The 14951-nt window shown below is 30.6% G+C and overlaps 4 protein-coding genes across 5 annotated transcripts; 2 read left to right on the forward strand and 2 right to left on the reverse strand.

Annotated features, from left to right (window-relative positions):
- Window positions 1–73: 73 nt before the first annotated feature.
- LOC139096849 (uncharacterized) lies at window positions 74–4560 on the reverse strand. Its single transcript, XM_070648606.1, has 2 exons — window positions 3926–4560; window positions 74–3769 (listed from the first exon to the last, which is right to left on the reverse strand). The coding sequence occupies exons 1-2, from the start codon at window positions 4359–4361 to the stop codon at window positions 210–212; spliced, it is 3996 nt and encodes a 1331-aa protein (XP_070504707.1). The 5' UTR covers window positions 4362–4560; the 3' UTR covers window positions 74–209.
- A 2210-nt stretch (window positions 4561–6770) lies between these two features.
- On the forward strand, window positions 6771–8556 carry LOC139096841 (uncharacterized). Of its 2 annotated transcripts, XM_070648597.1 has the most exons (4): window positions 6771–6915; window positions 6970–7048; window positions 7105–7166; window positions 7456–8556. In XM_070648597.1, the coding sequence occupies exons 2-4, from the start codon at window positions 7009–7011 to the stop codon at window positions 8536–8538; spliced, it is 1185 nt and encodes a 394-aa protein (XP_070504698.1). In that variant the 5' UTR covers window positions 6771–6915; window positions 6970–7008; the 3' UTR covers window positions 8539–8556. The 2 variants fall into 2 exon arrangements, with proteins under 2 accessions (XP_070504698.1, XP_070504697.1); XM_070648596.1 differs by having other exon boundaries at window positions 6970–7166.
- A 67-nt stretch (window positions 8557–8623) lies between these two features.
- APC10 (anaphase-promoting complex subunit 10) lies at window positions 8624–9360 on the reverse strand. Its single transcript, XM_070648625.1, has 2 exons — window positions 9181–9360; window positions 8624–9119 (listed from the first exon to the last, which is right to left on the reverse strand). The coding sequence occupies exons 1-2, from the start codon at window positions 9296–9298 to the stop codon at window positions 8668–8670; spliced, it is 570 nt and encodes a 189-aa protein (XP_070504726.1). The 5' UTR covers window positions 9299–9360; the 3' UTR covers window positions 8624–8667.
- Window positions 9361–9711: 351 nt separating this feature from the next.
- On the forward strand, window positions 9712–12715 carry LOC139096843 (3-phosphoinositide-dependent protein kinase 1-like). The gene is made up of 3 exons (XM_070648600.1): window positions 9712–10002; window positions 10802–11455; window positions 11548–12715. The coding sequence occupies exons 1-3, from the start codon at window positions 9885–9887 to the stop codon at window positions 11724–11726; spliced, it is 951 nt and encodes a 316-aa protein (XP_070504701.1). The 5' UTR covers window positions 9712–9884; the 3' UTR covers window positions 11727–12715.
- Window positions 12716–14951: the final 2236 nt, after the last annotated feature.

The following is a 14951-nucleotide window of genomic DNA, read 5'->3' on the forward strand; positions in this document are numbered from 1 at the left end:
CAGACAGTTTGACTCTGACTTGGTACCGGATTTGAGGCACCATGTTAGTCACCCCGAGTTGTTGCAGGATATTGGATCGATTAACCGCATTGTGTTATTCAGGTATTCATATCAAAACCATAATACATCCTAGACTGAGCTTTCTTCATTTATGTCGCTCGGGTTAACTTTTTTGACTAGCATTAAATGCAATAAATTTGAATATAGTTTTACAATTCTGATTTTTCAGGTAAATTAGCTTTAATTTCTCCTTCAATGATCTCTTCAGTTCTATTTTCTTCAAACTTTGCAACAAAATTGTTGATTGCAGTAATAATTTCAGTATTTTCTGACATAAATGCTTTAAAAAATGCCAATTCTTGATCTTGATATAGAAAGTCTCTTATTAAATTGTGATCATGATTAAATGCAGTCTCAAGTTTTTCTAAAATAAGATTGAAATCTTCTAAAGAAATTTCTGAATAATTTAATTCATTTAAATAATTTTGAATGCTTTTTGACTTATTGGATGCACTGCTCATACTGAAATAGATCTCAAGTTTAGCACCAATTGAATTTAGATCATTTGTGTCAAAATTGGCCAAGAAAATTTCTTTTTCTTCATTTTCAAAAGTTTTTTGAACTAAATCGTAAAGTTTTAAAAGATTTTGGTCAGAATTGAATAGAAAATCATTGTATGGCATTCCTTTAATATCATTTATAATTTCATCTGTGATTAATTTTTCACCATTTTTATTGAATTTTTCATGCCAATTTGTCCCGAAACATGATTCTGCAGTTTTTGACATTTTGATGTAATTTTTGTAATTCTTTTGAATTAAAATTTGTAAAATATTTTTCGACTGATTCAACTGCCATAAAGTTTGAGTCAATTCGTCATTTTTGCTTATGAATTTTGCATAATTTGAGAATTTTGTGAACAAATTTTCAAATTCTGATGGATCAACTTTATTGAAATTTTCTTTAAAGTTTTCAATTTTTAGCAAAATCAAGTCGTTAACTGTCTCATCAAATTCTGTATTTTCAGGATATACATCAAAATATTTCAACATAAAATCAAATATAACTTTAAATGTCATTTCATCTTTCATTATTAAATTTAAAATTGCAAATTTTCTCTTTACTTCAACTTCACTAATTTCATCATTGTCATCGAACACAAAGTCCATTAAATATTGTGCAATAAAAAATTCAGCATAAGTTCTATGGACAAAATCAATTGAATTTTTATCATTTAAATCTACAATAACAAATCCATATCTTTGGATCATATCGGATGTCCAATTTTTCTTCTCTTTTTTCCACTTTTTCATTAATGATAATTCATCAATTTTAAATCCAAGTTCGGCATCAAAATCGTCATTAAATATTAAAATCATTGCCAAAATTCTATGAACATCCCAAACTGATAATTTTCCTGTTGGATCACGTTCTGTATTTGGAATTTTCATACCGACTTTTTCCTTTTGTTTTTCAATCATTTTCAGATACAGCTTATAAATATTAATTTCATTAATCTGAATTGAATTGTCAATAAATAATTCCGTTATCATTTGAATCATTAGTGGATTATCAATGAGTGTAGTGTAGGTGTGCTTATCAGTCGTAAAGAATCCATAAATATACATATTAATATTTTGTAACATTCTTAAACTTTCACTTTCATTCGTGACTTTATTTGCTTCTAAAATTCTTTTAATCATGTCAACTCTTTCAAAATGAGTAGTTCCAACAAATTTATGAACTGGAATGTTTAGCAATTCAACTAATTTGTCAGCATAATGTGGGCGAGTTGAGATCCAAACCTTATTTTTGACTTCATTTGTTGTCAATAGTTCAAATATTTTCATCAAAAGTTGAGTATATTTTGGACTGATCTCATCAAATCCATCAAAAAGTAAAATTGTCTTTCCTGTTGAAAATAATTTTTCAAAGATTTTGATTTCTATTTTTGATTCTTGATCCACAATTTGAAGTAAAATTTGACAAACGTCATTAAAGTTAATTTCATTAAATTTGTCTTTAAATTTATCAAAAACAGGTCCAGATGTCCTCAAATTTATGAAAGAGACCCAATCATTTTTGTTTAATAATTTCAGTTTTATTGCTGAATCTTTAAATGATGTTGTTTTTCCAGTACCTGCGTGATCAGCAAGTAAGAAAATTTCTGATTTTTCGATCATTTCTAAAGTTTTTGTTGACTTTTTAGATTCCTGTACATACGTATTTAGATCCAATAATTGAAGTCTTTCGTCAATTTTACTTTCAATGAAATTTCTCTCAATCATTCCATATTTAAGGTTTAATTCTACTATTGAACTATATTCAAGTTTGCCATTTTTAATTAAAATTCTTCGAATATTTCCAGATGTCAGGAGATTGAGTACATCCTGATCATGTCCAATTAAGTCATTAAAAGTTGTCTTAGATTCTTGAAAGTTGATAGTTGCATGTAAAATGTTTACTTTCATCGGTTCTGTTAGGTCTTCAAATTTAATCACTTTGTCCTCATCATTAAGAAGTTTCAACACAGGCAGTGCCTTGTCTAATTCAGGTTCTACGATTTCTCTACAATATTTAAATAATTCCACAAAAATTCCTTCCAATTCTACAATTTTTAAATTATCGTTGACATAATGCATTAAAATTTGTGGAACAGTCACAATCATCTCAGAATCTTGAACTTCTGGTAAATAGCTTTCAAATACATTTGCTATTATATCTTCAGAATCCTCACGATCCTTACATTCAACCATTACTTCATTGATATATCTATTCTTAACATCACTTTCAGCAACTGGAAATGGATCAAAATTACGATTCATAAATGCCATATAAACAGCAAGATGACACAACTCATGAGCCAATACACCAAATACTGAAAACTTTTTGTCATCGTCAGTCAAATATTTGGCACCAATAAAAATTATTCCACCTTCATAAATGATTCCTTTTGAGTAAGATGCTGTTGCTGGATCTAAATAATAAGTTGAGTCATGCTTAAAATCGAAATAAATTTTAAGTTTCTTAAACTCGGCCGCAACTTTAAGAATCTTCCTGATAAATTCATTTGAGTTGAGAATCTCAAATGCTTCATCGATAAATTTCCAATTTTTATTTGAAAGTCTGTCATTGTTGCCAATTTTACACTTGGATCTGAGAACAAAAATGTGAGTTTCTGGAAATTCTTTTGCATTAACTTTGTGAACTTCTCGCAACTCTTCGCATTCATTGACAAACATGTTCTCATAAGCATCATCAAGATCTTCATGACATCCAACTGTGATTTCTTTATCAAGATATTCAAAAATTTTAAATTTCCTTTTTCTTAATGAATAAGCAAGGAGTGATTCACTGTCCCGATTGTAGAAATGAACAATATTTGGTTCCGATTCGATCTTTAATTTAAGAGCATCAAAATTATTTTCATCTATATCTTTATGCAAACTTTCGCATTTGTCGACAAATTCTTTTACTTCCTTTGATGCTTTTTCATACTCAAAATCAGCTGGAAATTTCGAATTGGCTCTGAGAAAATTTAAAATTATTTTATTAACTTCATCCTTTTTCTCATTGTCGATTCCATTTTCATTAAATAATTCCCAAGCAGTGTCAATAGCATCATCAGGATCCAAGTCATGGTCAAGAAGATTCTTGACAACATTTTGTTGACCTTTTAGTGTGGCTAGAACCAAAATATTTCTTTCTTGATCGTCACCAATTTCTTGTAGACGAATTTTATTTTTAAGTTGAAAATTTTCAAGAATTCCTGAAAATAAATTAAAATTTTACAATTTTAGTTAAGTTCAATTTTGTAATAATTCGGAATCACTGATCATGTTCATGACACAGATATATTCAGAGGAGATGGGAAGGCTTTAAAAAGATTACCCCCTTTAAATATAAAAATGATGAATTTACTGACCCGTTTTTAAATTTTTAATCTCCTCAATAAGAAATTCATGACAGAATGAAGTGATGTCATCAGTCAAATCATCATCAATCTCAAGCGAGTAAAATGTATCACGTCCAACAGTTTTCCAATAAGTTTTGCTTTCATGTCCACCAATTGTTGATTGAAATGCGATTAAAATTGAATTATTAAAGTTTAAATCCAAATTGTCAGGAAGATCTTCGAAAATTGCTTCGTTTGTTCTTAAAATGACGGCAATTAAATTCTTATGGCTACATATCATCGGTTGGAACCAGTTTTGAGATATTAATTGAAGCCCTTTGAACGCTGAGATCACATTAATAATTATCAAGACATCGAACATTGGCTGATCTTTGATTGCAACATCAAGTTGTTGAGTAAACTCAACATGATCTAGTGAAAATTCAATTTGAATTTTTCTTTCCATTTGTTATTTTGTATTTACAATCAATAATGACCTTGACACTTTATTATTTTAAATTTCTTGAAATCACATTATTGCTGGCAATAAACAGTCAGTAATTTTGCACAAAAATAGTTAACTCGAATTTAATATTTACTGTAAATTTCTTAAAACTAACTCAATCAGCACAATTTTCACAAATTTGACAATAATTTCATTTTGTATGAGTAATAACTTTAATATGCGTTGATCACTAAAAGATCTTCTCACTTAAAACTGAGAGCGGTAAGAATAATTCTCTTTTTTTAAATTCTCTCTTTCACGATCGCTTTTTGGATGAACAATAATTGTTGATATAATGGCTTTAAAGAAGCTCAGCTTGTTTGAGCTTTCTGAATTTTAAGACGGAAAATTCTGAGGCCTAAAAAATTTAAAGTTTTTTTTTAAAAAAATTGATCTTTTTTTGTCCAAATCTGCACGTAAATTCAAGTTTGAAGTCTAAGAATTGTACATGCGTATTTATAAAGATGAATAAGAATGTCTGTATAAATGTAAGAGCATCACAGAATGCTATCAACTCTATAGAGATACTGAAATTATATTAAGAGTTAAAATGAACAAGATTCGATTGGTTGGACGTGTTTTTTAAAGATCTATAGAACTACTTACTTACTTCGCTGGCCGTACAGATCAACTGTGATCCATGGCCTCTCGCAGATGTCGCCTATAACTGGTTCTATCGCCGGCTTCCGCTTGCCAATTGCCAATACCAAATGCAATGCTGTCTCTATCGACAGCTTCCTTCCAGGTATCGCCGTGATATTGCACTTGTAGTGTCGAAGCTCCAACACTAATGCTGACAACGCTCCCGGTCCTGACAGCGTCCGCACATTCCAACTGTTTAGCTTCAAATCATTTGTCCTTTTTCGTTTAGCTTTGGTTGTCGTCGATAGTTCCAGTCCGGCTCTCTCTTTGTGTTTCTTAGCGTTTGATATAAGGATGGCGGCTTGCTAAGCCAACGCACCCTGTATTAACCAGAGCCAAAGATCTATAGAAGCTCTATTAAATAAGTTCTTTAAATCTGACTTTGTAGCTGGTAAAAGAGCTTCTGGACGACTAAAAGGAAGCTGCCGATAGAGACAGTATTGCACTTGATATTGATAATTGGCAGACGGAAGCTCTGACAGACAAAAATGGTGCAGAAAGATCACTACGGTATCTAGAGACGGTTTCTTACAAGTCAACAAAAGAGCCATGTTTATGCCCATCTCAGAAAGTTTATGGATCAATATTTTTCTGTACGACCAGCAAAGTAAGTAAGTAAAATGAAATTAGCATACAAGTATCTAAAATATTGATTATTTTAAATAGAAATGGTTATAATCTAAAATAATCAACTATAATAATTTCAATTAGATACACATAATCAAAGTTTGCAATAGCAATTTATACTCAGTATAAATAGTTCCTTTAACATCACAATCTTAATAAAAGTTATCCAAAATGAATTTAATAGTTTATATAATTTTTGTTTTTATTGGAAATTCCTTATGTCAGCAGAAAGCAGCAAACGAAATGTTTAACTACAACGATAAATACTGTCCTCAATGTAGGACCCGTTCAAGTAACGAAAAATCAAGAAAAATCATAGACACGAGAAAAAAGTTTACAGAATATTATGGAAGTGATGACGAATGTGGAAAAACTGAAGAAAGAGAACTAAAGTTTGAACAATGTCCAGATTATGATTTTTCTGGTTACATTTTTAATGCAACACGAAGTCCTGATTGTATGTGTGGCGAATCTGATGTGCGAATGAAAATTACATTAGAAGATCAAAGTCATCTCTTTTGTTGCGCACCTGATTGTCAAAAAGCTAGGGTTCCTTTTTGGGTGGCAGTGTTGGTCGATTTCATTGTTTGGGGAGTTAAATTAGCTATCGAACAAATTGTTTCAGATGTCAAACAAGACAACTGCTGCAAAGATGCGGCTCCTTCGAAAACTACGACAACTACTATAGCTACAACGTTAGCTCCATCGCATAAGTGTGAGGAGTTTTGAACAATGTTTGGGAATTATTTATGGTTAATAAAATATTGAGGAAATTATATTTTAAAATTAATTTTATATTATTTAATTTAAAATATTTAGAATAGTCCATGTTGGTCCAAAATCTGATACCAGACCGAAGTGACTCTGTTTTAATACGGCATCATGTCCGTTCATTTATTACGAGCGTTGACCATGCATTTATCTTTCAAATCTATCTATGACACATATTTAAAACAGTAAATCCATTAGCAATTTTGGTTAATATCCAATTAATCATCATCCATCGATGCCACGTTTCTTGATAACGTTACTATCTTATCAATTTGTTTTTATGCGATAAGTTTGTTTTTTCATTTTTAAAAAGAATTTTTTTTTTTTTATTTTTGTTTGGATTTTGTGAATTGATGAGTAAAAAAGTGAAATTTTAAAGCCAGTATTAGAAATTAATAAAAAGTAAAGTTCCAAAAGTTATTCAAAATGATTGAATTTAAGCTGTATAAAACACAAATCCTAGCTATAATACCTTGTAAGACTACAAATAATTAATTGTGAACAAATGAATCAATTGCAATATTTCCAGCAAGTCTTATAGCAATTTGCAGTGGATTTCATCTTGCATATGGAATTTACAACTCAAATCTCGGTCTCAAAAATTGGATGTATAATTTTGAAAATTTACCAATTTCGATGGTTCCAATTTCATTTCATATCTTAGCATTTTGCGGTGGAGTTTATGCGAGTTATTTGTATCGGAAATTGTCAATTTATATGCTGCATGTAAGTTTAAATGTTTAAAATATGTGTTTAATGTGCTCTAGCCTTCGGGGAGGATGGGTTATGAACATATGATGAAATAATTTTGATCAAGACATGGACATATTTTGGGTAGGGAGGGTGGTTATCAAAACTTTATCAAAATCAACTTTTTGAAAGAAAATCTTAAATTTGTTAGAAATTTTCGTGAAAAAAAACCCTAAATTTTGCGATCAGCACAAAAAAACTCAACCCTCCCCTTAAGAGCAAAACGTGGAAAGTGAACAGACCCTAACTTAATTTTTTTAATCAGTGTACATCAGCAGCTCTCATGGTGTCCGGTGGAGTGATATTTTTTCTATTTGAGGACATTTATTATACAATTTTAACAACACGAATATTGACAGGATTTGCATTTGGAAGTTCCCACATCAGTTCTCTTTTCTACATCGCAGAGATTTCATCAAAAGAAATTCGAGCGAAATTGGTGCTTTTTCAGCATTTATGTCTGACAATTGGAATGTTTTTGCATGCAATTTCTGATGCCTTTGATGTCCTATTTGGTATGGGAATATTTTTAGTTGTGATAACTTGTGCATCATTCCCAATTGGATATTATACGATGAAAGAGTCACATGTGTTTCTAATTCTAAATAACATTAATAATAATGAAGAAAGTTTGAATAGATTGAAGCATTTCCGTGATGAAAATGATGGTGATATAGATTTAGAGCATGATGCAATGCAGAGCTACTTAATTGATGAAGAAAAGCGGAGATTTAAATTTTTCAATCGTCACAATATTTTGACATTATTAGTCATTATAATGGTCCAAAATTCTTACATTTCTGTCTTTAATGGACTTCATAATTATCTCAGATTAATTTTTATGAAAAGCATGCTCATGGAATGGACTGAAACTGTTGGATTATCAGCACGAATTGTCGGAACATTTGCATCATTTTTAATATTGGATTGTGTACCCAAAAAAGTTCATTTTACAATTCCAAGTGGATTTATTACAATAATTTTAATCATTTTTGGATCTCTAATAATTTTCTTCAGTCAACTATGGCTGCCTTTAATTTTTTTCATCAGTATTGAATTTTTCCTCGGACTTGGAATGGGCGGAATAAGTGAAATTTTAAAATCAGAATTATTTCCAATTAAAGAGAGATGGATATCAGTATGTGTTGCTTATTTCTTTGAAGAAGGACTGCAAATCATCTCATTGGTGATTTTATATAGCTGGTCATTTGGTTTGGGAAGTAATCCAACTTATTGGCCATTTATATTTGCAGCAATATTGCTAGTTTGTTCACTTATGGTATTTTTTGTATTAAAAGATTCAAGAAAAGAATATTTAAACGATGCATGCATGCTTTATAGTGAATAGAATCTGTAGACCAATAAAATAGATTATAAAGAAATATAGTCAAACAAGAATTGTTTTAATTTTAAATCAAGATCAGACACTGTCGTTGAAATCATAAAATCTACGATTTTTATTTGGAAATCCTAAATCTTATCGAATAGTAGCAAATTGCTGAAATTCTACTGTAGAAAATTCATTAAAATTATCTAAAGTCAAATTTTTCTTAGTCTCAACCGGCGAATGAATTTTGATCTGCCGCATGTGTGTATCTCGTCCATTTTGATGATTACTAATCACAGCTATTTGTATCATGAATGTCCTTATCGGTTTATCACGGATATTTTTAATAGGTACAACAATCCATCCAGACGGTTCACAAAGATCAATTATTTCGATCTCATTTAGATCATTAAAATGAGTTCCAATTCTTATTGAGATTCTAGACGGTGTGTAGGACTCATCCAGCTTATAATCACTGTAAATGTAAATTTGACTAATTGTTGTTTTTCTTGAAAATTGAATGTTGACTAAATGAGGAAGTTGTCCGTCCGATTGCCAATATGTTTCCATTGAATTGTCTCTGAGTTGTTCGACACCAAAACCTTTAAAATTAGAAGTAACTAAGGAAATTTTTCTTATAAAATTATTTAAAAAATGGTTTACCTGGTTTACATGATGAGAGTGACCAAACTGCATGACTTCCAACTTCTCTGACTTCACCGCTTCTTTCGGCATGAAATGGACATTGATTTTCAGTATTTTCTGGTGTTCTTGATGCCATTTTTGAAAATTTTAAATTTTTGTTTTAGATTTTTTTTTTTTTTTTGAAAATTTTGTTTACAAACAAAGAAGTTTGGCGCCATCTACCGGCTCAATAGAATGTTTTTGCAGATATTAAATGCAGAATTTAACAGAATTAATGAATAGGATAAGGTGCCGGTCACTAATAATGCCGCCACCATTCCTCCCGTAACTAGGCTGGGCTTGAATGCTACAAAGTATTGATAACACACTTCACACTTTGGACACTTTTTAAATTCACAAAAAATAACGACCAAAATATATTCAAATTTTTGCTGATCAGAAGTTTTCAACTTTTAAAACCCCTGGAACTGCATATTCTCTCTCATTACTTTTTCACCACATAAATTTTGTTTACATTTTATATATTTTAATATTATTTATTTAATTTTACTACAAAAGCTAAATTTTTAATTAAAAGTCAAAGAATAAAGTCAATAAATCATTAATTTCATTATTTTATTTAAATTAAAAATACAATTTCGATTTAAAAAGTCATCAAAGGAAACTTTGAAAGTGAAAATAAATTTAAAGTGAAAATAATTTCATAAAAAAAAGAAAAAATTATGGAAAATGCAAGAAGACGAGCTGAAAATGACTTCCAGTTTGGTCGTGCGATTGGCGAAGGAAGCTTCTCAACTGTTTATGTTGCCAGAGATTTAGAAACCAAAAAGGAATTTGCAAGTAAGTCATTGAATCAATTCATTCGCTAAATTTGCATTTCAGAATTTCTTCTTTTTGACATTCATGCCTTTTGTGAATGAAAAACATTCATTTTTTCTAATAGAAAATTTATTGATTTAATTACAATGAACTTGAGAATTTTATAAAATATTTATATTAAATAATCGATTTAAAAGAGAGTTGTAAGCTTATTGATGTCATTTATTTACTGATTTATTTTCCAAAGTTCATAGTTGTTGACTATACAATTGAAGTAAAATAGGACATATTATAGTGGTTTTATTGAGAACTTAATTTAAATATTAAGCTGTATATTTCAAGACTAAGTGGAATAGGTTGAGATTAGTCGACCGTACGTTAAGCTATAGAATTTTCGTATCATGACAAGTTCCACAAATATCAAGTTCGTAGCTAGATTTGATGCAAAGTCCGAAGTGACTCTGGCTTGGTGCCAGATTTCGTAAAATCCACCCTAAACGGGAACCGGATGTCCAAAATACTTTGCATAGAACTTGAATGTTTCAGGGCTATTTTTTCTTAAAAATCTTTAATAAATTAAAGAATTTTGCTTTCAAGGTCTTGGTATTGACCCCAATAAGCACACCATGACTATGTGTCTTGTCATTTATCCTCGAAAATTCCCAACAAACAATTAGCATGATTCGCAAAATTGAGTATGTTCAGATATATTGATTGAGTATACTCATGAGCATGCTCATTTATTTCAGGATGCTCACTGATTTTTATAGAATACTGATTATCTTAAGCTATAATATTGCTATTTTTCTGTTATTTTCAGTAAAAGTCTGTGACAAGGCGCACATAATACGCGAACGGAAGCAGGAATATGTGACGAGGGAGAAAGCAGCTCTGCTTAAACTCAAAAATGTCAAAGGAGTCATTTCATTATTTTGTACATTTCAATCATCATCAAAGTTATTCTTTGTCGTCACATTAGCACGAAATGGAGATGTATTAAAGTATATAAATCAGTGTGGCTCACTACCTCTAGACTGTGTAAAATTTTATGCTGGGGAGCTTTTAGTTGCAATTGAAGGAATGCATAAGAATAATATAATTCATAGAGATTTAAAACCTGAAAATTTATTACTTGATCAGAAAATGCATCTGCTTATTGCTGATTTTGGATCTGCTAAAATTCTACCTGATAACTATGATCATCTTGAAGAACAAGCAGACATTGAAAGGAGTCGACAAGTTGAAGAAGATGAAGATGAACCATCAAGACCAACAAGACGATCAAGTTTCGTTGGAACTGCACAATATGTCTCACCTGAAGTCCTTAATGGCAATGCAGCTCATCATGGATCAGATTTATTCTCATTTGGTTCAATTATTTATCAAATGTTGTGTGGAAAATTTGCATTTAATGCCGGTAGTGAATACTTGATATTTCAAAAGATTTTGAAGCTTCAGTACTCATTTCCTGAAGGTAAGTCTCACTTATTGTGAATTGCTCTTAATGGCGGATCCTATAACAATTAGTTCCAAAATATCAATAATTAATTTATTCCACTTTTTCAGGTTTCGATGAAAATGCAAAAGATTTAATCGAAAAACTCTTCAAATTAGACCCAGATGAACGAATTGGTGCAAAAGATCCCAAAGATTTAAAATATGAATCAATAAGGAAGCATCCGTTCTTTGATGGAATTGATTTTGATAGATTATTTGACAGTGAGCCACCATCATTACCAAATTAATGTTAACTAAATTATTTACTAGATATAATTTTCATTCAAAATGACAAAAATGACGCTCCTTGACTTCTTAAGAAGAACTAATTAATTAACTAAAATTTTATTGTAAAAATATATATATTTAAAATTAACTCCAATTTTAGTTAGATGAGGTTTTTAATGTGAATTTGAATTAAATTAGGAGAATTATTTATTATAAAAATTAAGTTCACATTAAATTTGATAGAAAATGGGAGAATTTTGAGCATATTTTCAATACCAACTTGGCATGTGACTGAGTGACATATTAGGACAGTATTTGATGCTGTTAATGGTACCTTATTGTATCGTACCCTACAACGGCGTATTCAGGAGGGAGCTTGTGTGTTTTAGGGAAAACCTTTAGAAAATTGGAGATTGTTATACAAAAGAGATGTTTGAACCACAAATCATTAACTTCTTCATTTGTGTAGAGGTGCTTGTAGTACTTTGGAATAAGATGTGAAGCAACTCACCAACCAAAGATTGGAAAATGGAAAATGTGCTTCAAATTTCTCAGTTATTGATGTAACTCAGTTAGTAATCAAATTATCCCATCATCCCTTAGTATTATAATATGGTCGATAGGATTATCCTCGATTTGGAATTGCACAAGAGTTCGGAAAAGACCTTCAGGCTTGCAAATTTCTGTTTTTTGTCTGATGTGTATCCAATTGAGCAGGCCTGATTTTTTTTTTTGAGTGTGCCGATATGAACATACCTTAAATTTGGTACCAGACTGGCGTGAGTACGGGCATGAGTACGCTTTTTTAAGTGGACATGCTCAATGTATGATAAACTATTCTGATATCGGTTGATGATTTTTCTAAAAGTTTTGTTTACAGTTTTGAATTATGAATTACAAAACTAATTTTTCTAAAGTATTCAAAAAAATAATAAATTGCATGTGTTTAAGTTTATAGTCACAATTAAAACTGATAAACTCATAAATAGTATGAAATTCATATTTACTATAGATAGATCTAATAAAACATTATAATAAATAAATGAATAAATAATAGGCTTTATTGTTGTTAAAATAAGCTGTAAAATATAAAAAAAAACTTGAAAATTTTAATTAAATATACTTTTATTTATTATAAGGGGGGAAGGGAGGGGGAGGATAGGGTAAGCCTCCTGACTAAGCTCCTGATTAACAATTAAGATAGCTAATAGCTAATCACTAAAGAAATAGCTTACAGGTACATTTTTAATAAAATCATTAGCAACATCCAAATGAACTTCATCGATTCGAGCTTCAAATACTTTATATAAAAATTTAAATATAATTCCATCAAAAATATTCAAAATTGAATTAAAACCAGGTCCCGGTTCCATTGATCTTCCAACTGGCAGTGAAAATTTTACATTTCCAACTTTTAATTTATCAAATTTTAATTTTGCTTGTTCTATTTTAAAATATTCAATTCCGTCTCTTTTATAGATGTGAACACTTCCATTACCATGAATGCTTGCATCAAGCATAGAAAGTGAAAATTCGCCAGTTTGTGGGAATGGCAAAAGTCCATCCAGACTGTATTTGGCTGCCACATCTAATCTGTCATACTCAATGTGCGGCATAAATTTTAAATAGTCACCGTCGAAATATGCACTAAAATTAAAGAAGAAGATTTAATTATGAAATTGTAGTAAAATCATTTCGGAAGGGATATGGTGTAGTGACTGAAAATCCGAAACCAGACTAATGTAGTTCTGACTCCACATCCGATTTAATCAAATTAGGTCTGAAGATAGATTAACTTCGTCATGGCGATTAAACAACTCTAAATATGTCCCTGATGTAGTAATCTTGAGTATTAATACCCAAGCGGCACAATGTCTACATCGTAATTTTGGCAGAAGTTGGGCAGAAAAGAATGAGATTTGTCGTCCGTATCACAAATCATTTATTCAAATCTACTTACCGAAGGCCTTTAAGTTTAAAACCTGTAGCACCAATAATATTAATATCATAAAATTTGACTGTAAAAAGTCCACTTCCTAGCTCATAGCGTGGAAGAACGTATGGATCTAACGGTTCTATGATAAAATCTGGAGCTAATCTTCCTGATGCTAAATTTGGTCTTAGCTTATTGAGAGATTTTAAAATGCACTCCCCAATGTCTGGGTATCGTCTGCTGCATAATGGAAACACATTTGAGGATTCTTGTAAGTCTACAAATGAACAGCAAAATCCTATGATTAATAAACAGTTTTGCAGATAATTTTTCATAATCCAACGACTTTGTTGCTTGACAATTGAATAGCAGATATCAAACTGACAATACAATACGAAAATTAGACATCTTAAGCATTAATCTTCAGCTGTAAAACACGTTTTTACTTTTACTTTGCCGGAGAATATTTGACGAGAAGTGTGCCTCAAGGACTCAAACTTCTTCTGTCGCTTGTTAACTAATCATGAATTAAGATAAATATTTATAAAGCTATGATGATGATGATGGTGAGCGTATACAAACTTTACAGTTATAATCAGCAGATATTATGTAAATAAGATAATAACGATTTAATTAAGAAGATTTAAATATGATTAAGCCTAATAAAAACATCACAATCAGAGTAAGCAGGCTTCTATGGATGCCAGCCTCCACAAACAAAAATGGCCGGATTTTATGATGACAATTTACACTGACTGCGAACCTACATTTAATGGAAAAGTCGGTATTCATTTCTATCAGAGCTCTGCCTTCAAGGGGAAGTAAGATTTTGGGCTCAAACCATTCCTTTCCCTTTTGGTAACAGGATAATTGTCGGAAAGTTCACTAGAATAATTTTTTATTACTTTCATTACAGATCTGGTTTGCACATTGAATATTATTGCAAATAAAAATGTTTACAGTTACACTTTGGGTCCCTTCACACATTTTGTGATTGCTATCATTTACATATGTGACGTTTAATACCAAAGTGTGCCGTGACTCAAAAAAGTTTGGATAAAACTGCGTTATAATAAAATACAAAATCATGTAGAATTTGTTATGGATCGGGGAAGAGTTAAACAAGTCAAACTTTTGCGTTACGTAATAAGTAAATGAACCCTTTTCTTATAAATTCTTGTTCTAGTCTTCATTGATAGTTTTTAATTTGCATCACCGTCTTCATATAAAATAAGCGAGAATAATTGAATTTTGCTCAGTACTTTCTAAGATTTTGAGGTGACATATTTGTGGTAAAAGTTTAATAATTTCG

Source organism: Chironomus tepperi, unplaced genomic scaffold, assembly GCF_022539635.2.
Source record: "Chironomus tepperi strain 1889 unplaced genomic scaffold, CSIRO-AGI_Ctep_v1 contig_408, whole genome shotgun sequence".
Classification (NCBI taxonomy): Eukaryota; Metazoa; Arthropoda; class Insecta; order Diptera; family Chironomidae; genus Chironomus; species Chironomus tepperi.

Excerpts from the sequence above, each read along its gene's own strand:
- APC10 (XM_070648625.1), bottom strand. The coding sequence starts at position 9,298 with ATGGCATCAAGAACACCAGAAAATACTGAAAATCAATGTCCATTTCAT. Across the intron at positions 9,120-9,180 it reads ACTCTCATCATGTAAACCAG|GTTTTGGTGTCGAACAACTC; the intron begins GTAAACCATTTT and ends CTAATTTTAAAG.
- LOC139096843 (XM_070648600.1), top strand. The coding sequence starts at position 9,885 with ATGGAAAATGCAAGAAGACGAGCTGAAAATGACTTCCAGTTTGGTCGT. Across the intron at positions 10,003-10,801 it reads AACCAAAAAGGAATTTGCAA|TAAAAGTCTGTGACAAGGCG; the intron begins GTAAGTCATTGA and ends TGTTATTTTCAG. Across the intron at positions 11,456-11,547 it reads TCAGTACTCATTTCCTGAAG|GTTTCGATGAAAATGCAAAA; the intron begins GTAAGTCTCACT and ends CCACTTTTTCAG.
- LOC139096841 (XM_070648596.1), top strand. The coding sequence starts at position 6,867 with ATGATTGAATTTAAGCTGTATAAAACACAAATCCTAGCTATAATACCT. Across the intron at positions 6,916-6,969 it reads AATCCTAGCTATAATACCTT|CAAGTCTTATAGCAATTTGC; the intron begins GTAAGACTACAA and ends CAATATTTCCAG. Across the intron at positions 7,167-7,455 it reads TGTCAATTTATATGCTGCAT|TGTACATCAGCAGCTCTCAT; the intron begins GTAAGTTTAAAT and ends TTTTTTAATCAG.
- LOC139096849 (XM_070648606.1), bottom strand. The coding sequence starts at position 4,361 with ATGGAAAGAAAAATTCAAATTGAATTTTCACTAGATCATGTTGAGTTT. Across the intron at positions 3,770-3,925 it reads GATTAAAAATTTAAAAACGG|GAATTCTTGAAAATTTTCAA; the intron begins GTCAGTAAATTC and ends ATTTATTTTCAG.